This window comes from Prionailurus viverrinus, chromosome D1 (assembly GCF_022837055.1).
Source record: "Prionailurus viverrinus isolate Anna chromosome D1, UM_Priviv_1.0, whole genome shotgun sequence".
NCBI classification, from domain to species: Eukaryota; Metazoa; Chordata; class Mammalia; order Carnivora; family Felidae; genus Prionailurus; species Prionailurus viverrinus.
Window position 1 is genome coordinate 109,005,276 of NC_062570.1, and position 19,356 is coordinate 109,024,631.

Below are 19,356 nucleotides of genomic sequence, written 5' to 3' on the forward strand. Positions count from 1 at the left end.
AGGTTAAATGATAAAGTCTGCAGGTGGTCCTGATAAATGTGAGCCCCCTTGTCCCCCCGCCGTGAGGCCCCTGCTCCCCACCCCCAGCCCTGGGAATGTCCAGGAAGCCTCACATCCCCCACCCCCTGAGGCAGCCCCACCTCGGAGGACAGTGACCTTGGCCTGGGGGACAGAGTCTGTCAAACACGGCAACTGCTTTCGCAGCTTGAGATGCCTTTGAAGTCTCTTGTTTTATCTTCAAAAATTCAGCACATGTCACACTTTATTCCATCTGTGGGACATTTCTAATCTAAAGCATGTTTCAAACAGCTCACCCTCGAGTAACACAGATACCCACCGCAGGCCTGCGGGAAGTGGGGGCAGCCAATGGCGCTGCTGTCCCAAGGACAAAGGCCACTCCCCTAACCCTCCTGGCAGGGCCAGGCTGCCAGTCGGTCAGTGGTCACCTCGCAGGTACCAGGCGCTGCGCGAGACGCTGGGGTGCTGGCGATAGCGGGGGCTCGGCCAGGCATGGGGTGGCTGCAATGGAACAGTAGTGATGGGAGCCGCACAGGCGTTGGGGGAGGGTCTCCTCCCTCTCCAGGCCCGGGAGGGATCCCCGGCACCAGGCAGGAGCCAGCGGGTCCCCTTTTTGTCCGCCTTGAGCTGCTCTTGCCTCCACAGACTCTGACCTTCTCTCCTACTTCTCTCCCCCACTCACTCTGCTTCAGCTAGAGTGACCTCCTCCCTCGGCCCCCAGGCCTTTGCACAGGCCTTCTACTGCCCCTCGCAGCTGGCTCCTTATGTTCTGCTTTTCCTTGACTCCTTCCAGGTCACCCCCTCCCCCCCACCGCTGGGGCCAGCCATTCTCTCCCACCTCCGACACAAATGGTAATCCTGGTTCAAGTTTATTCTTGTTCTGCGTGCTAGATAATGAGCTCCGTGGCCACAGCGCCTTGCCCGGCTGTGTCCCGGAGCCCGGCACATAGTAGGGGCCGGATGTGTGTTTGTCAAATGCCAGAAAGCTAAGATCCAGCCTTCTGAGGGAGGGTGGAGGGGGGTGGGCCAGGCTGAGGGGCCGGGGGGTTGAGGGGAGCAGCCCCCACCTCCCCGAGCCTGGCTGGCGGCCTCTCAGGCATTTGAAGCACATGGAAGCAACAGCAGCAGCCTCAGCACACGGAGGGGCTGTGACTGCCTCAAAGTCACCGCTGTGCCCGCTCACCCGGCCTCTCCCTGGCCCAGTAACCTGCTCAGCGCTTTCCTCGGGTCACCGAGTCTCCTCTCTGGCAGCCCAGCTCCCGCTCAGTGCCCCCTCGCCTCCCACACCCTGGGCCGGAGGATTTGTCAGGGAAGAGCCCGAGCAGCTCTACGTGGCCTCCTGTCACTGCCCTTGGACCAACCCTGTCACCTGCACACCCCGCACCCCAGGTCCTGGCCCCCGGGGGCGCCTAGGGTAGGCTCTTTTGCAACTCCTGGTGGACGAGAGCCTGGGCTGCAGAGCCCGGCAGACCCGTGGGTGGCCGTACAGTAAATTGTTGACGGTCACTTCCTGTGCACCGGGCTCTGTGCGGGGAGCTGGGACAAGTGTGAATGACACCCACAGCACTGGGTGACGGAGTAGCAGGCACTGACCTAGGAGGTAAGGATGCTGGAGGCAGTGATTTATGGCCCCCAGGAGCCCTCCGGTAGCTGGGCATGCCCTTCGAGGCTGGCTCTCTGGGTGGGGGATGTTGAAGTCCCAGCCCATGCAAAGGCCCTGGGGCTGGAGAAAATGAAGCAAGTTTGAGGGCCCAGAGTGTGTCTGAGGGGGAGCGGGAGAGGAAAGAGGAAGGGGAAGAGGGGAGGAGCCACTGGGCCCCATCCAAGGGGCTGGGTGTTTTGTTTGTTATTAAGTAAACTCTCCCCGCAATGTGGGGCTCGAACTCATGACCAGTAGATCAAGAGCCCCATGTTCTATTGACTTGAGCCAGCCAGGCGCCCCTAGGGGTCAGTTCCCTATCCTGAGAGCAAAGGGGAGCTTTGGGAGGGTTGCATCAGGAAACTGGGCGTGAAACAGAAGATGCTCAGGTTTGCCTTGTGAGACGACTGTTCTCTGTGGCTCAGCTCTCTCATCTGTAGAATGGGTTGGTGACACAGCTTCCACACGGGGTAAGGGTTAAAGGAGTAGGAGCTTACCCGGCCCAGGCCCCGGCTGTTGTGGGCCCTTTCCCTATAAAAATATATTAGACAGCAGGGCGCCTGGGTGGCTCAGTCGGTTGAGCGTCCATAGGCTCAGGTCATGATCTGCGGTTCATGAGTTCGAGCCCCATGTCGGGCTCTGCGCTGACAGCTCAGAGCCTGGAGCCTGCTTCCGATTCTGCGTCTCCCTCTCTCTCTCCCTGCTCACGCTCTGTCTCTCTCTCAAAAATAAATACACATGAAAAAAAAATTAAAAGTATATACATATATTAGACAGGATCACCTAAATACACAGGACGATTAATAACAAACATAAAAAGATGTATGTTAGAAGTTGATTTTATGAGTTTGTTGGCATAAAGACAGAACGTATTAACACTATATACTAAAAATATTTTCTAACTCAAAGTTCATTTACTCTTCTGATTTTGAAAGAAATTACATTTTCGTGGGTCGCCGGAAGTATTATGGGATGCAGGCACACGCCCGCCCGCTCGGCCCTGCGCAGCCCTCCGAGTGGGGGGCCGCTCTTTTAACAAGGTGCTGCCTGGCAGGGGCAGGAGGGGTGGGTAGTGGGGGCAACCAGAAGAGGAAGGGGTGTCTGTGCGCCCCGGAGCCTCCACTCTGCCCCCCGCCGCCCCCCTCAGCTCCCAGCTCCGCCGCTCTGGCTCAGTCCCATCCTGGCCCCTGGCTCCCGCCTGCTGGGAGTCAGGCAGAGTCAACCTCGCATTGCCCCAGCACATAGAGCCCCAGGCTGGTCATCCTGCCCAGGGGAATGCTCAGACCCATCAGGCCCTTGCGCAGAGCTCGCCCTCGCCCCTCCCTGCATGCCTTTTCTTTTCAAGCCTCAGCTCACATGCCACCTCCTCTGGGAAGCCCTCCCAGCCTCAGGCTTCAGCAGATTTTATACCTCCCTCACCTGCCAGGGCATTTGCGTGCCCCACCCCACCTAGGACTGGGAGCTCGGGAGCCACTCTGGACACAAGTGCTGGGGCAGGGGGACGGGGTGGGTCCCCCAGAGGACATGCCCTGGGCCTGAGAAGGTGTGGAGCAGGCAGAGGGTGGAATGGGGTCTGGGGGAGTGCCCTGCTTGAGGGGTAGCGTGAGGGCAGGGAAGGGCAGAAATCCTTTCTGCCCCTGGCCCGCCTCCCTCCTCAGCCCCTGGATGCATCGGACCGGTTGGCCCCAGCCCCCTGACCTAGGCAGACGTACACACGGTGGGGCTCAGGGGATGCCCGGCAGGCGGGGGTCGGCCCCTCCCGGAAGGTCGGCAGAACAGCAGGTCGGCGCCCCTTCCCCTCCCGCCCCTTCGAGGCTTACTGCCAACCCATTGGGCACCGAGCCCTCTGCGAGCGGGAGCCAGCTCATTTGTGGCCGGTGTTAATTAAGAGAGAGAGGTGATGGGGGGAGGTGGGGGAGGCCCGTGGAGGGCAGCTCCCGACAGCTGCCGGGACTGCTCTGGACCGACCCGAGATGCCCAGGCCTCGCCTGTTGGCTCCAGGGCAGGGCCATCTGCACACCCAGGCCCTCCTCTCTGCCTGCCCCTTGAGGTGGGGGAGGTGGGTCCTGACTGCGTCCATCCGAGGGGCCTCTGTGCCGGAAGAGGCGAGCCCCAGCCCTAGCCAAGGGGAGATCCTCGGGGGGGCCAGGCCCGGACCAGGCTGCCCTGAGGCCAGCCTGCTTGGTGGCTTCACTACAGAGTCAGACCCAGTTCTGATCCTGCCGCTGCCACTGGGCAACCCAACCCCCGCCCCCCCAGCCTCGGGTTCCTCCCCCGTAAAGTGGGAGCGACCCTCACCTCCCATTTGTTATGATAGTAAGTGGGACCGTTTGTGCAGAGCCACGAGTCTGTGCCTGGCAGGCAGGCAGGCAGGCAGTCCTCCACGGCTCATTGGAAGATGCTTTCCTGGGGCAGCAGCCCCGTCCAGAGCCTTGGGGAGCCCAGCCCTTCGGTGGCCTGCCCACGGCTGCCTGGGGGTCCGGCCGGCCCCTCCCAGGCTCCAGCTCCGGCTCCCAGCTGCCTCCCTGCCTGCTCCGCCCGCCTTCCTCCCACGCGTTCCCCGCAGCCCCCCAGCCCTGCTCTGGGAGCGCCCAGCCTCTCCTCGCCTCTCCATCTTAATTAGCTGCTTGTATTAATCTCGCAAGTAACGTGGCAACTCGCAGCCCTGGGTTTTCGGGCTGTGGAATTAATTATTCCCCAAGCGAAGAGCTGTCAGCTCTGGGAGACCAGCCACTCAGAGCCGCCCGACACCACTTAGCAGGGTCCACAGCTTCCGCACGGCACCCCGGGCCTGCGGCCTGGCCGGCCCGGAAGTGGCCCCCACTCCGGGCTCTGCTCCGTGTCCCCCTCCTACAGAGGGGCTGCCCCGGGCCCCCGGAAGGCAGGTGGGGTGGAGGAGCTGGGAGCCGGGACCCCCGGGGCCACGGGGGTCGAGGCACAGCTGGTCTCCCCACCTGGGCGGCACCTGCCCTGTCTCGCCCATCACTTACCCTGATTAGCACCAGCAGTTAACATGGACGCAGCTGCGTGGCCAGGAGCCGGAGCCCCGGCTGGTGAGGGCCACTGACCTGCACGGCCCCGACGACGTGCCGGCCGAGAGGCTTCCAGCTTCGCTTCGTCCTCGCATCAGCCCCGTGGGGAGGCTGGAGGGGGTCAGCGGGCCGGGCAGAGCGAGATGGGCGGGTCAGCGCCAGCAGCCGCCAGTCTGCGTCCGGTCCGGGGGGGGGGGGGGGGGGCTGGAGCCGAGGCTCCCTCTGTCCCCCTGGACCTTCACACCGGCCCTGTGAGATGGGTCTGTTCTTCCCCGGGGGAAACTGAGGCACAGGGCGAGGTGGCCCGAGTCACCCATCTGCTGAACCGGCTTTGGCTCCGGGCCTGGTGCTCTGTGCCCTCACTGTGCCGCCCCAGGGTGGGGCCCTTACCTGGCACACGGTCACTGCCGTCTGTTAGGGGCGCCCAGCCCTGGTTCACAGCCCCCCCGCCCCCACCACACTCGTTCCTTGGGCGGTACTTAGCACAGCTGCGACAACACAGTGTGTCTTCTAGTGGCCTCAGGTTGTGCCCCCACCCCCCGCCCCGGCTGCCTGTGAGCTCCGAGGGCAGGGACCAGGGCACATCTCTGCACCAGGCCTGGCACAGGCGGGCCTCGGGAGATGCTGGGTCAAAACAGCGAATCCTTTTATTCAAAAGGATGCGTGTGGCCACAGGTCTTGTGTCCCTCCAGACCCCACATGTGGCTGTTTCTAGGATGAGCGGCTGGGCCCTGGTGGCTCGGGGGAACCCCCCACCCCACCACCCTGGAAACCCCAGGCCCTTTAGGAGCCCCAGCAGGAGAGGAAGTCCCGGCCCTCACCACCTCCCCCTGTGTGCTGTGTGCCCCCCCTCAGAGAAGACCCTGTGCCCAGAGTCTGAAGACCCCGGAGGCCTGGACCAGCCACAAGCCTCCCATCCCCCCCCACCAAACTGCTGGCCCACCTGCCACTCCCCGACTGACTGGCTTTTTTTTCTCTCTCTCTCTTGCAGCCAACAGCTCCCTGCTAGGAGGTGGCGGTGGTAAGTGCTTCCTGGCCTGGAAGGGGCGGGGGAGGGACACTTGAGGGTTGAGAGGGACTGGGATATGGAATCCGGCGGGGGGGGGGGGGGGGGGGGGCTGCAGGTGTGATGGGAAAAACCCAGCCCTTAGGCTTCAGCCTCTGCACCTGTGAGGGCAAAATGATCGTTTCTGCTCCACGCTCTAACCTCGGAGGGTGGCCCCGCTCCCAGGACAAGGCCTCACAGGGTCAGGGAGGGCTCTGCCAACCGCGAAGCCCCCCCCACCCCCGCCAGAAAGACTCATGCGTTTGCCGTGGTTCACCAGCTGAACCGGGTGGGCCAGAGGTTGGAGGTCACGGTGGGCCCAGCCTCCAGGGCTACAGGCTATATAGGTCAGCAGGTGCCACGGTGGGGGCAGTCCCTGTGCCCCCCCCCCCCCGAGGCCTGCCTCCCCTGGCCAGCGCTGCCCAGGCGGGCCACTCCAGCCCCTCGCCCCCGGCCCCTCGGTCCCCCGCTGGCTGGACTGTCCGCTGTCTACACATGATTGGTGAGCTGGGGGGCAGGGGTTAATGCGCCGTCGGATAAATCCCGGGGGCCGTGTTTACGGCAGCAGTGGCGGGGCCCGGGCCAGGTTTTAAAAGGGGGGAAAATAAAAGGGGCAGCGAAGGTCAGGAATAAATAAGAACAAAGCTAAGAGCTGTCGGTGACCGGCCAGGATGCAGGACGGGTGTGTGTATGGGGGGGCGGGGGGGGTCTGTTTGTGGCCAGACAGATTTTCCCTCCCTCCCTCCCTCCCCCACTTCTCCTCCACTGTCCCTGTGGAGGTCACAGCTGTCCTGGAGGCCTCACAGAATGAGGGGCTTCGCTGGGGGCCTATCCAGGACCTTGTTCGGAAGCCCGTCCCTTTTGGAAAACTCGGGGGGCCGTAGCTGATTTGACACCTGCCGTTCAGACACCCCTCCTCTTCGTCTGTTTATTCATTGGCCAGTGATTGAGTACCTACTGTAGGCTGGGCCCCGAGCCGGGTGCTGGACCAGAGGGGCCTGGTCCGTGCCCTCCCTGAGCTCACGATACAGATGAAGGCACCCACCGTTACACAGGGTGGCCCGTGCGATGGGGGAGCAGGGCTCCTGGAAGGAGGTGGGGCCTACACTGGGACCCGAGGAATGGGTGGGAGCATTGGGAAGGGTGTCCTGGGCAGAGGGAACAGCACAGGCGGAGGCCAGGAGTGAGGGAGAACATGGGACATTGGGGGAGATCAAGATCGGAGCCGTCGCAGCCCAGCCAGGCGGAGGGGAGGCAGGAGGTGACACCGGAGCCTCACCGACCCCATGGGGAGCTGGATTTTTAGCCCTTCAGTTCTGGGAGGCTAAGGACCACCAAGAGGTGTGGGCCTCTTAAACCCCAAGTCAGGTCCATCACCCCTCTCCCGCCCAAAACTCTGCCAGGGCTCTCACCTGGCTCAGAGTCAAGGTCCACCAGGGGCCCCAGCCACCTGCCAGGCTCACTGCCACTGCCCAGCCCTCCCTCACTCAGCACCAGCCTCCCTGCTCGCTCCTGCCTCGGGCCTGTGTGCAGGCTGTTCCCTCCGCCTGGAACCCTCTTCCCCAGCCTGTGGCTGCCCCCTTCACCTCTCGCAAGGTTTCCGTGCCCCCCACCTTGTCAGGGAGGCCCACCCTGACCCCTAGGTGAAACTACAGCTGTCTGTCCCCACCCCGGCCTGTATCCCCCCTCTCCCTTCACCTCACCCTGCTCTTCTGTTTGTCACTTGTATATTAGGGTCATTGTCTACCGTCTGTCTCCCCGCTGAGAACAAAGCTCGAGGGGGCACCACTGTGTCTCCAGCAACTAGAACCGGGTCTGGCGCATATAGTAGGTGCTCAATTAAATGGTCGGTGAATGAATGAATGAACTATAAAAAGGCAGGGACAGCCTCATGTGTTAAGCGGAGGGCTTGCTGAGGAAGGCAGCGGGGGCCTTCGAGGCTTTAGGCAGGGCAGGGAGTGGCTGGTAGGTGGCCTGCTGACCTCACTCTGGGGGTCAAAGGGCACCTGTTCTGGCTAGATGGAGTGGGGAGGCATATTGGGGGTCCTCCAGCTGCCCTTCTTGCAGCATTGTGGGGGAGAGGAGGCTGGAGCAGGCCCCAAGCGCTGCCTGACTGACGCAGAGATGGATGGGGTGGGCCAGGACCCGGGAGGAAGTGAGCCCCGAGTCCAGCCTTTTAACGCCAGCTGAGATTTATGGAGCCGCCGTGAGTGTTCGCTGGGGCTGTCACTCTGCTAATGTGATTGGAACAAGGTGGAGGTGGCAGGGAGGGGACCGTGGGAGGGGTGAGGTTGGGGCTGGGAGGGGCCTGGGGCCTGCCTGGGGCTGGGATGGGGACGCGATGTCTCCCGCCCTCCTGCCTGCCACCTGTGAGCTCTACTGCCCGCCAGCCCACCCAGCCTCAACCCCCCGGAACTGCCCGGGTGGGAGCCACAAGCACGAGTCGTCTGGGACTCGGCAGCCCAGGTCCCCCCCGGCTCTGCCCAGACCCACCTCTGTCTTCCCATGGCATCAGCGGAAGTTTCTCCCTCTTCTCCTGAGTCCAGCCCCGCGGGGATTCAGTCCTCTACCCACTCCCTACGTTCCTATGACCACCCGTTTACCTGCCCGCATCCATCTACCCCCCCCACCTCTCCATCTATTCCCTCTGCCCATCCATCTACCCTCCATTCATCCATCTACCCCTCTACCCACCCATTTACTCCTATCCATCCATCCGTCCATCCATCCGTCCATCCATCCGTCCATCCATCCATCCATCCATCCATCCATCCACCCTCCCATCCATCCATCCATCCACCCTCCCATCCATCCGTCCATCCACCCTCCCATCCATCCCCTCCTCTACCCAGCCATCTACCCCCCACTTCTCCATCTACCTCCCTACCCATCCATCTACCCCTCTACTCACCCATTTACTCCTATCCATCCATCCGTCCATCCACCCTCCCATCCATCCGTCCATCCACCCTCCCATCCATCCCCTCCTCTACCCAGCCATCTACCCTCCATCCATCTACCCCTCTACTCACCCATTTACTCCTATCCATCCATCCATCCGTCCATCCATCCATCCATCCATCCGTCCATCCACCCTCCCATCCATCCCCTCCTCTACCCATCCATCTACCCTCCATTCATCCATCCATCTATCCCCTCTACCCAGCCATCTAACACCATCCCCCCACCCATCTACCCCCCCATCTACTCCCTCCACCCATCCACCTTCCTTCCCCATTCATCCATTTACCTCCCACCCATCTACCCCCTCCACTCATCCATCCTTCCCCCGTCCAGCTATCCATCTACCCCCCCCATCCACCTGCCCCCCATCCACCCATCTGTCTACCCCCTTCACCCATCCATCTACCCCTCACCTACCGATCCACCTGCCCCCCATCCATCCATGCAGGCATCAGTCACGGTAGGCCTGCCTTGGCCACTGTGTTTAAATTGTGCCGAGGCCCCAGCCCACTGTGCTGACCCTGTCACCCTGCTCTGTGGCTTTTTCCATAGCACTGATCCCTTTTAACGTCCGTGTATTTTATGTTTGTTCTTAAGGCTTGTCTCCCCACTAGAGTGCACTCTCCTCAGGGATGGTGTTCTAGGGGTTTCTAAGCCAGTTTAGGGGGCGGGTAGTTGCACCCTCTGTATGCCAGGCCCTGCCCTGAGCTGGCACACAGGTCCAACAGCCCTGCACTGGGGTGGGTGGGGGAGGCACCTGATAAATTGGGGGGAGGGGTTCTGGGGCAGCTCTGGCTCAGAAGGAGGCCCTCCAAAGGGGGCCCGGGCTTGGCCGGCAGGGCTTTGGTATAGTGAGCCCAGTTTTCGCATGTGGGGTGCTTATGGGTGGGAGGGGACCGCAGCCCCTCAGGAGCAGGGAAGGGAGTCTGTGAACACCTCCACCCTCAGCAAGAGCCCCAGGGGCTGCTGGGGCCAAAAGGACTTAACCCAAAGAGTCCAGGACTCTTGGGCCTGGTTCATTGTGGGGCTGGGTCCCCACCAGGCCCCGAGGCCAAGGTGGCTCGTTCTGGCAACACAGTGAGTCTTGGGGAAGCCCCCTAACCCCCCCCCCCCACACCCATTCCTTCCCAGGGCTCTGAGTGTGGGTGGCGGTGGGGACTCGGGCCTCGGGCCTCGGGCCTCGGCCCCGCCCTCAGAGAGACCCAGTTTGGTAGAAGGCTTCCCGGCAGAGGGGGCCTCTGACTCAAGCCCTGAAGGATGAGTAGGAGTTGGACAGGCTGAGAGGGATAGAGAGGCCCAGCAGGTGGAGGGCCCCGGGTCCGAAGTGGGGAAAGACTGGACGGACGGGCTGGGACAGCCTCCCGGCCTCCCAGCCAGACCCGGAGACCCGGAGACCCGCCAGGCCCACTCCCGCTGGCCCGCCTCCCTCCTGGAGAGACTTTTACTGGCTCGATAAAAATTTTTTTCAAACCTGAACACCCTCCTATTGTATGGTAAGAAGGGAGGCGGGCCCTAAATCAGGATGGGAATCGACAGGGCCCTGACGCGCGTCTCTCCTGTTTATTAGGACTGAAATGTTTACTCGGCGATAAGGAGCCGGCTTTCTCGCGGAGATTTGTGCGTTCTTTTTCAATTACCCCTCGTCTTTCTCTGCCACTTTTGCACTAAAGGGATAATAAATGTATCGGAGCGTTTCAATTATTCATCTAAATCATGACTGCGCCTGCCATGGCCAAGCTTTAGTGACAGATTAATTCAGGGCCTCCTCTGCTCACGCGGCCGCCATCTCTGCTCCGGCCTGGCCAGCTCCCCAAAGGGCCGGCCTGCGGGGCGGGGCGGGCTGGGGTCAGGCAGGGCTCCCGCCCTGTCCCCTCCACACGCCCTGTCCCCTCCACACGCGCTCACTGCCAAGGACACTCCCTCCCTCCTGGAGGTCAGCGGCCCAGCCACACACTCTGGACCGCAGGAGCCAGCTCCTACCCCTGGGGGTGCGGCCGTCCTGCCCTCCTGCCCGCTGGGCCCTGCGCAGCCCCTGCTCCCCACGGCTCAGCGTGTGTGTCTCCCACACCCCCCCGGGGCCCAGACGTCCCCTGCCCGAGGAAGCCAGGGTGGCGCAGCTTCTGCCACAGCCCTCTCCGGGCACAGGGCCTTTGCACCTGCTGCTCCTGTGCCTACGGGCTCCTCCGCCCCCTCACCACCACCTTCCCCGCCTAGTTACCCCAATGTCAGGGCAGGCCCCCCGGCCATCGCCCCTACTGCTCCACGTACTGAGGGCTTGCCGCCTTCTGGCGCTGTCCTGGCTGCTGGGACCCGGCAGACGCTGCCCCCCTCGTGGGCCGGCGTTCTGTCACCCCTGGCCATCAGACTCCCATTCGTGTGGTTGTTTAAGCACCAGCTGCCTCCCGATCAGACCACCCTCCTGAGGGACACACGCAGGGTGTCTGTCTGTCCAGCTCCTGGCCAAAGCGAGGTGCTCGCTTGTGGGCCAGTTGTGCCCCGGGGCCCCTTCTCCCCGTGCGCGCGCGTTCGCACCCCTGCCCTGGCCCACCGCCGTGGCCCCTGGGCTTGAGCTGAACCCAGCACCCGGGGCCCGCCCTCTCCTCTCCACACACATCCGTGGCCCTGGTGAGGGGTGTGGGGCCCTCTTTCCTCTCTCCTTCTCTCTCCCTCTCTCCGTCTCTCACTTTCCCTCCTTCTATCTCTGTCTCTCTCCGCCTCTATCTCTGCCTCTGCCTCTCTCTAGTTCTGCCTCTGTTTCTGTCTCTGTCTCTCCTTCTCTGTCTCTATCTCTGCCTCCGTCTCTCTCTGCCTCCGCCTCTCTCTCTCTCCGCCTCTTTCTCTATCTCTCCCTCCCTGTCTTTGTCTCTGTCTCTGCATCTGAGTCTCTGTCTCTGCCTCTGTGTCTCTGCCTTGGTCTCTGACTCTGTCCCTCTCTGTCTCTGCCTCTCTGTGTTTGTCTCTATCGCTCCCTCTCTGCCTCTATCTCTGTTCCTCTTTATCTCTGTGTCTCTCCGTCTCTGCCTCTGTCTCTCCCTCTCTGTGTCTCTGTCTTCTGTCTCTTTGTCTCTGAATCTCTGTCTCTGTCTCTCCCTGTCTTCTGTCTCTCTGTCTCTGCCTCTCCCTCTCTGTGACTCTATCTCTGTCTCTCCCTATGTCTCTGCCTCTGTCTCTGGCTTCTGTCTCTTTGTCTCTGAATCTCTGTCTCTGTCCTCAGTTGCTCGCTTGCTCTGCCTGCTCCGTCTCTCCCAGCCGCACAGTGTCTCTTGCCCACTCCCCATGTCTCTCTTCCATGCACCTGCTCTCCATTTCTGGTCCTCTCTCGCTCCCTCCTTCTCCTCCTCGTTCTCTCCCTGCTCTCGCGGGCTCCCCTTTGCTCAGAGCCCAGCTGGCCTGGGGGATTAGCAAGGCCCCTGAGCGGAGCATCGGGGCCTCGACTTCCGCCCGGTAGCTGCCCAGGGCCACAGCCGAGGCACGGCGGGCACAGGGGGCAGACGGCGTGGCCTCCGTGGCCCTCCCTGGACCGGGCCGGCCTCAGAGGAAGCAGGGCCCCAAGGGCCAAGCACCCTGTGCCCAGACTTGTCTGGGGTCCCACCGCGTACCAGGCTGGAGTGGCGGGGCGCAGGCTGTGGTGCGGGGGGAGGCCCTGACCTGAGCTGAGCAGACAGGGCGGGAGCGTTGGATGGGGAACAGCCAAGGGCCCTCCCGCACCCCACGCGCAGCCAGAGCCCGTCCCAGACCCCCCGTCCCTGCTCCGATTTCCCGCTGGGATGGAATCAGTTCTAGCTTCTTCCACCAATCCTGCACATGCAGCCCTCTCTTCCCCCCCAAACCTCCCTCCCCAGCCCCGACCCCAGCCCTGGACTCTGCCGGCGCCCTCCTCCCCCAGCTTCCCAAAGCCAGGCTTTCTATCGCTGGGGCTCTGCTCAGAGGCCACGTCTTCAGAGGTGCCTTCCCAAGGCGGAACAGGGCCCGCCTGTGCCCATCTCCTTCCCCTCTTATCCAGCTTCATTTCCTCCCATTTCCGGGCTCATGGTGACACAGAGCCCCCCCCCCCCGGGGGGGGGAGTCCCCTCCCTGCACAGAGCCTTCCCCCCCACCCCACCGCAGGGCCCTTCCCCCAGTTGGTGGGTGGGAGAGACCAGAGGCCAGTCGTCTAAGGTGGAGGCTGGCGGAACCCCAGCCATGCTTGGGGTGGGGCATTTTATTTCATGGACTCATGGGAGCCATGGAGGTTTTATGAGCGAGGGAGTGACGAGTCCTCCCCAAGAAAGGGCCCCAGGCCTCCCGGCCATCACCAGATGGTGACGGTGATGGGCTGATGGTGGTGGTGGTGTGGACGTCAGCCAGCTACACTGAGCTCCCATGGCCGCGGATGCCAGGCCTCGCGTAGAGCCTCTCTCTGAGGGATCCCGAGACCCTCACCACAGCACTATGGGGCGTGCCATTAATATCTCCAGATGAGGAAACTGAGTCACCGAGTCCCCGGAGCGAACCGTGCTCCCCGCCCCCGGCGCAGGCCCTCCCTGGTAGGAGGGACAAGGGGACTCAGGCCCCCCGCAGGGATGCTAGCGGAGGCCCAGCAGGCCTGTGGGGCCCGCACCCCACCCCCAGCGGGCAAGATGTCGCCCAGCCCCTGCCAGCAGCTGCCATGGGGATTTTCAATAACGGGAGTGATTTTTGCATGATGAATGAGGCGCTGCCGCTGTGTACATAATGAGGGCCTAATGTTTTCAAATCCCCATTTAAGGAGTTGATCTCACCCCGTAATGAATTTCACGTCACAGACCGGAGCTGCTGTCCATCCCTCTTCTCCCTGGGGTGCCCACCCGCCTTGGCACCGCGAGGGTGGGGTCTGCCTCCTCCCCCCACGGGCCCAGCCCAAACCGGTCACAGAGCTCGTGGCTGCCCTGGGTTTGTCGATTGAATGAGCGACCGGGAGGGTGTGGGCGGAAGCCGAAGGTGGTTCCGGCGGCAAGGGGGCACCACGTGGCGTTGTGGCTTCTCAGGCTCTGCGGGGCGGCTCCGCGGGGTCTGGGACGAGGCCGGAGACCAGAGGTGATGAGCATAGCGTGGACGGAGGGAGCGGGGGGCTCAAGGCCCCGGGGTGGGTCCTTCTTCCAGGCTTTACGGCCGAGCTCGTCCTCCACGGGGTTCGGGGCTTGCAGGCGAACCGGCAGCTTGGACATCTGCCCCTGCCCCAGCTGGTGCCCTCTCAGGGACTCAGTTTCCTCATGCGCCCCCACCAGCCCTGGCATTCGGTATCTCTGTGCAGGCGGCTGGGACCTGGGAGGCAGCTGCACGTAGCACCGGGGTCGCCAGACTGGTGGCTTCTCCTCAGGCCCCGGGACCTGCCGGGTCAGATGTCCGGGTGGGGAGTGGTCCCCAGGGCCCAGGCCAGGTGCCTTCCTGCCCTCCCCTGGCCCCCTCAGGCCTCAGCCCACACCCCTGCAGTCCCAGCCCGCCCTGCCCGGGGCTTTCTGGGTGCCACCTCCACCCTGCAGCGTGTCAGTCCCTCAGGCCCCTCAGGCCCTGACAGGCAGAGTAGCCTTCCGCCTACAGAGGCGGGGGGCGGGCCTCGGTCTCCCCATCTGAAACAGGTGACACAGGTGACAGAGTGATAAAGTGCAGGGCACCTTGGTGCAGTCCCTCACTGAACGAAGGCTCATGCCAAGTGGGGAGGGAGGTGCTGTTACAGACCTTGTAGAGATGAGGAAACTGAGGCACGGCACGGAGAGGTGAAGTGACTTGCCCAAAGCCACCAGCAGGCTTGTAGGCAGGATTTCTGGGACAAGAAATCCCAGGAGGGGGCACCCAGGAGGCCAGGCCCACAGGGCAGCGGAGGGGCAGGGGGGTGGGGGAGGGGAGCCAGCCCTGGGCCTGTCAGGGTCTCTTGCCCTCTGGCAGGGACACAGCCTCCCCCCTGTCCCCCAGGCCCCGGGCATCCTCATGTTCCTGTAAATAATTAATTAGCCCCTGCTTGCTTGTTTGTTTAGCATGAGGAATGCTCCCCCACTGAGACGCATTTATTGCTGAATAAATTTAAATATCTAATCTTCCCTTCATGAATATTACAGCACCCCAAATAGCCGCCAACAGATCCTAAGCACCTTGGCAAATGGCCCCCACAGGAGCCTGCCTGCCATCCGCCTCTGCTGGCTCCAGCCCCTGCCCTCCACCCTGGCCCTCCTGACCCCCGACCTCCGGGGAAGGGGCTGGGTGCGAGCTGAGGCCCCCGGCCCCCACCCCGTGCCCGTGTGGAGGCCACGCTGGGGGCAGGAGGGCAGCGCCAGCCGGGCTTACCTGGGGGAACAGCCTGGGACGGGGTGGAAGGACAGGGCTGCGGCAGACGGAGGACAGACAGGGCCCCCAGGTGACGGCAGCATCTGAGGAGCCCAGGCAGGAGACGGAAGGGGTCAGAGAGGCAGGTGGACGGCAGGGAGGGTCTCCAGGGCAGCCTTGCCAGACAGAGGTAGCTGGTGGTCAGCTGCATGGGGGTGGCTGAACAGTCACACGAGATGAGGGACCCCAGGTCACTCAGCAACCAGGGTCCCCGAAGTCCCTCTTTTGGGGGAGGGGGTAACGGGAGCCCTGCTGCAGTGAAGAGGGGAGTCCGGACCTCGAGTTTGGAGTTTGGATGAGGAGGGAAGGGGAGGGGGGCCAGCCAGGGTGAGAGGGAAGGCTTGGAAGGGAAGAGAGAGAGAGAGAGACAAGGCTTTTATGGTCCTAGAGGAAGCAGAGCAGTCCAGCTGTGTGACCCTGGGCAAGTCTCATCCTCTCTGTGCCTCAATTTCTCCTTCTATAAGGGAGGAAAAATAGTGGGACCTCCTAGGGTGGCTGTAAGGACCAGCAAAGAGGGGTGTGTGTGCACCGCTCAGGCTCAGGTCCCAGCAGGTGTTCCAGAAGAGGCTGCAACTCCGGGGGGGGGGTGGGGGGGGTGGGCGCGGGGCACAGGGACTGAGGGAGAAGGCAGAGCAGCCCTTAGGACAGTCTTGTGGGGAAGGCTTGGTTCCGGACCTGGCAGAGAGACCTGGAAGGAAGCACCTCCCCGCCGCACCATGGGTCAGTCTTCCCAGGAGGGACCCCAGGTCTTCTGCTGACTTGGAATAGGGGTTGAGTTGGAGGCTTGAGATTTGTTTGCATGTGGCCAAAGGTCCCAGAGAGGGGATCGAGGGTCCACTGGTATGACCAGTATGGCAGCCCCAGGCTCAGGTGGAGGGCGGGAGGAGGGACACCTCCCTCCGATGAGACCCCAGGAAACCGCCTCCTGCAGCCTCCAGGGTTCAGCTTAGCCCAACGTAAGAGCCAGGACAGGGCGGAGGAAGCAGAGCCTGGGGGCGGGGAAGGGGGGTGGCTGTGGTTCACATGGGGGGGCAGGGAAGGCGTGACCCCCTGGGCCTGTGGGTGAGGACCGCAGGCTGAGGGTCCCCTCTGGCACAACTGTGGTGTGTAGACGGGGAGGGGGCAGGTGGGAGGGGCCCCGTCGGTGCTATGGCTTGTTGGGGAGAGGATGGGGCGGGGGGGGGGGGGGGGCCCAGGGCCTGCCCCTCATCTCTGCCCTGGGGAAACTGATCCCCTAGGCACTTGCATGGCAGTCACCTGGCCCAGCCCGAGGCTTCTGCCAGCCCCGAGTGCCCCCTCCCCCTCATGCCCCCAGGTCAGCCCCATAGGCCTGACTGCAGGCCTGTCCACCTCTGCAGGAAACATTAAGTCCCTGAAACACAGATCTTACTGTGTTTCTGCACTTGGGCACAGCCTCCGCAGCAGGCCAAGGTCGCCTGCAGGGAGGACGGCAGGCAGCCAGGGGCCAAGTGGCACCATTAGGGCAGGGCGGGAGGCCCCCAGGAGAGCCGGCCCAGACCCATTCCCGTGCTTACCCCCGTAGGCCCCGAACACCCTGACACCCGCCTGGACAGCCGCCTTCCCTGTGTCCCCACATGGAGCACGTTCTCATACTATGCCACCGTCCTAACGACAGCCAACACCCATCCACCTTCACCCACGCCAGGCCCTGGCTTCAGCACCTTACGGAAATTAACTCGCTTAATCCTTCCAAGAGCCCTAGGAGGTGGAGCCCATGTTACAGATGGGGCAGTTGGGGTCCAGAGAAGCTAAGTGATAGGCTCCAGGCCACACATATCTGTGACTGACAGAGCTGGGCCTGGAACCCCGGGCCCTCGTACACGCCGCTGGGTGGTCAGCTGGCATCTCACCCAGGACGGACACACTGCACGCGGACGCGGTGTGACCCTCCAGGCTGCGCGGCCCCTGAGCGCCGCCTGGACAGGGAACTCAGCGGCCCCACCTTGGGTCCCCCGCTCCGCCCTCCCCTGGGCCACCGTTGCCCTTACCCCTCCTTGCGGGAGGGAGAGGTCCTCCCAGGGCTCCCGACTCCTCTACCCCATTCCCCCCCCCCCCCCCCCCGGGTGCTCTGGGAAATCGCCTGGTGCCAGCTCTAAGTGAAGTCACAAAATTAGGTTTAATTGGGCCCCACAGGGCACAAAAGAGAAGAAAGAGGGGGGTGGTCCAGCTGGTGTCCCTGGACCTCTGCCAAGACTTTGGGGGTGGGGTGGATGGGATGAGGGAGGAAGGGCCTCGGTGTGCGCATCTGCAAAATGGAGAAATGAGGCCTCTTTCCCGCTGCCGGGCCTTGTGAGCCCCGGCAGCCGGTGCCAAGGAGCTCCTGGCACAGGCCTGGGGTGCCCTGCGAGCTAGGGAGCTGCCAGAGGTGGGTCACGTTCTCCTGGCCAGGATGCAAACCCCTCCCCTGAAGAGGGGTCACCGTCGCTATCGTCCACATGAGGCAGTGGCCGCTCAGGGGAAAAGACTTGCCGGTGTGCCCCGCTGGCCCAGGGGACGACAGCCGAGCCCCGCCTTTCCCACCGGGGCCACTGAGGCCACTGAGGCTGTGGCACCGGGGTGAGGTCCGGCCGAAGGGGCGGAGGAGACGCTCCTCCCGCGGTGCCCGAGTTGTTTATCTGGGCCCGCGTCCCCAGGGTCGCTGCCCGAGGTCCCAGAGCCGCGCTCAGATAAACAAGCCCGGGCCCGCCGCAATTAAGCCGGATGCGCTAACGAGGCGGCTCGCTAACGAGCAGGGGCGCGCACCCGGATCCGCCGTCCACCTCCCCGCAAGGAGGGCGAGGAGGGGGTCGGAAGACCCAGGCTCGAGGCCCCCACCGCAGCTGCCACTTGTTAACTAGGTGACCCCGGTTTCATCATCTGTAAAGGGGGTCCCAGAGTTTGCCGCGGACGGGAGGGGCCTCGCCTGGGGATCCGGTGCGCGGTGCCAGTCGGCGCTCGTGGGCTCCTCGGGCGGAGGCGGCCACCGGTCGCGGGGCCCGCGGCGCCTCCGGGCCAAAGCCGGGCGACCTTCCCTTTGGCCGGGCTAGGGTGGCGGTTCCCGCCGCCGCGGACCCCGCTTTCCCCAGCCACTCCGGCCCGGGGAGGCCCCGGCCCCGCCCGCGCCCCTGCCGCACGGCCGGGAACCTGCAGGGCGGGCCGGGCGCGCCCCCTGCCGGCCGCCCCGCGCCGCTTCCCGCCGGGACCCGCTGCCACCCGCCCCCGCGCCTCGGAGCAAGTAGGGGCGGCGGGCGTTAGCGAGCAGCCGGAGGCGGCGGGAGAAGGCGCGCGCGGTGCCCGGTGGGTCCAGGCCCAGCCGAGGGGGTTGGGAGTATTCTGTGCATGGGCCTCCGCTTTCTCTTCTGTAAAACGGGCTCAGGCGTGACGCGGCTCACTCCCCTCTGCCCTGCAGTGGACGGCTGCATTCACCGGGCCGCTGGACCCCTCCTCACCGACGAGTGCCGGACCCTGCAGAACTGTGAGACCGGCAAGGCCAAGATCACCGGCGGCTATCGGCTGCCGGCCAAGTGTGAGTCCCGACCCCACAGGGCACCTCGTGTAACTGGGGGCTTAAGGGAGCAGCCCCCACACAATTGCTGGAGGCCTCCTCAGGGGTCGCTTCCTAACCTTAAGTGCCGGGACCCGGCCCCTCCTCGCACGCACCAGGACGCAGGTGGCGGGAGGGGGTGAGAGGAGCTGAGGAGGCAGTGACTTCGCTCGCCCACTCCGCCCCGCGGCTCAGACGGGCCCATGCAGCTGTGCGAAGGGGGCCCAGCGCGGGCCTGCCTGTCTCTGTCGAGCGCATTTGAGGGCACACTTCTGCACCCACGTGGGCAGGATCCTCCCCTGGGGACTCTCAGAACTTGGGGAGAGGGCCTGTTTCCTGTCCTCTCCAGAGTGGGCAGGGGGAGAAAGCCGATGGCCGCTTGGAGACCCCGGCCAGTCTGACCCCGTCGCCTCCCGCAGATGTCATCCACACGGTGGGACCCATCGCCCACGGAGAGCCCAGCGCCAGCCAGGCTGCCGAGCTCCGCAGCTGCTACCTGAGCAGCCTCGACCTGCTGCTGGAGCATCGGCTCCGCTCCGCGGTGAGAGGGGCGGGGGCAGGGAGGGGGAGGGGGGCGGCCTAGACCGGGAGGAAGAAGGCCCCTCGGAGGCGGTGGTTGGAGAGTGACACTGTCCCCAATTCCCTCTCACCTCCCCCCTCCCCCCGCCCCAGGCATTCCCCTGCATCTCCACCGGCGTGTTTGGTGAGTGGAGCGCGACGGGCGGGGGGGGGGGGGGGGGGGGGTGCGGCCTTGGTCTAGAAGGGGGCGGAGCGG

The 19,356-nt window shown here is 63.9% G+C and overlaps 1 protein-coding gene across 1 annotated transcript in view; it reads left to right on the top strand.

Annotated features, from left to right (window-relative positions):
• The window catches only part of MACROD1 (mono-ADP ribosylhydrolase 1), a 142,897-nt gene that overhangs the window by 122,507 nt on the left and 1,034 nt on the right, over positions 1–19,356 (top strand). Inside the window, 4 exon segments of the mRNA XM_047876823.1 lie at positions 5,681–5,710; positions 18,447–18,563; positions 19,001–19,122; positions 19,254–19,284. Of these exon segments, the coding sequence (XP_047732779.1) occupies positions 5,681–5,710; positions 18,447–18,563; positions 19,001–19,122; positions 19,254–19,284 (300 nt within the window).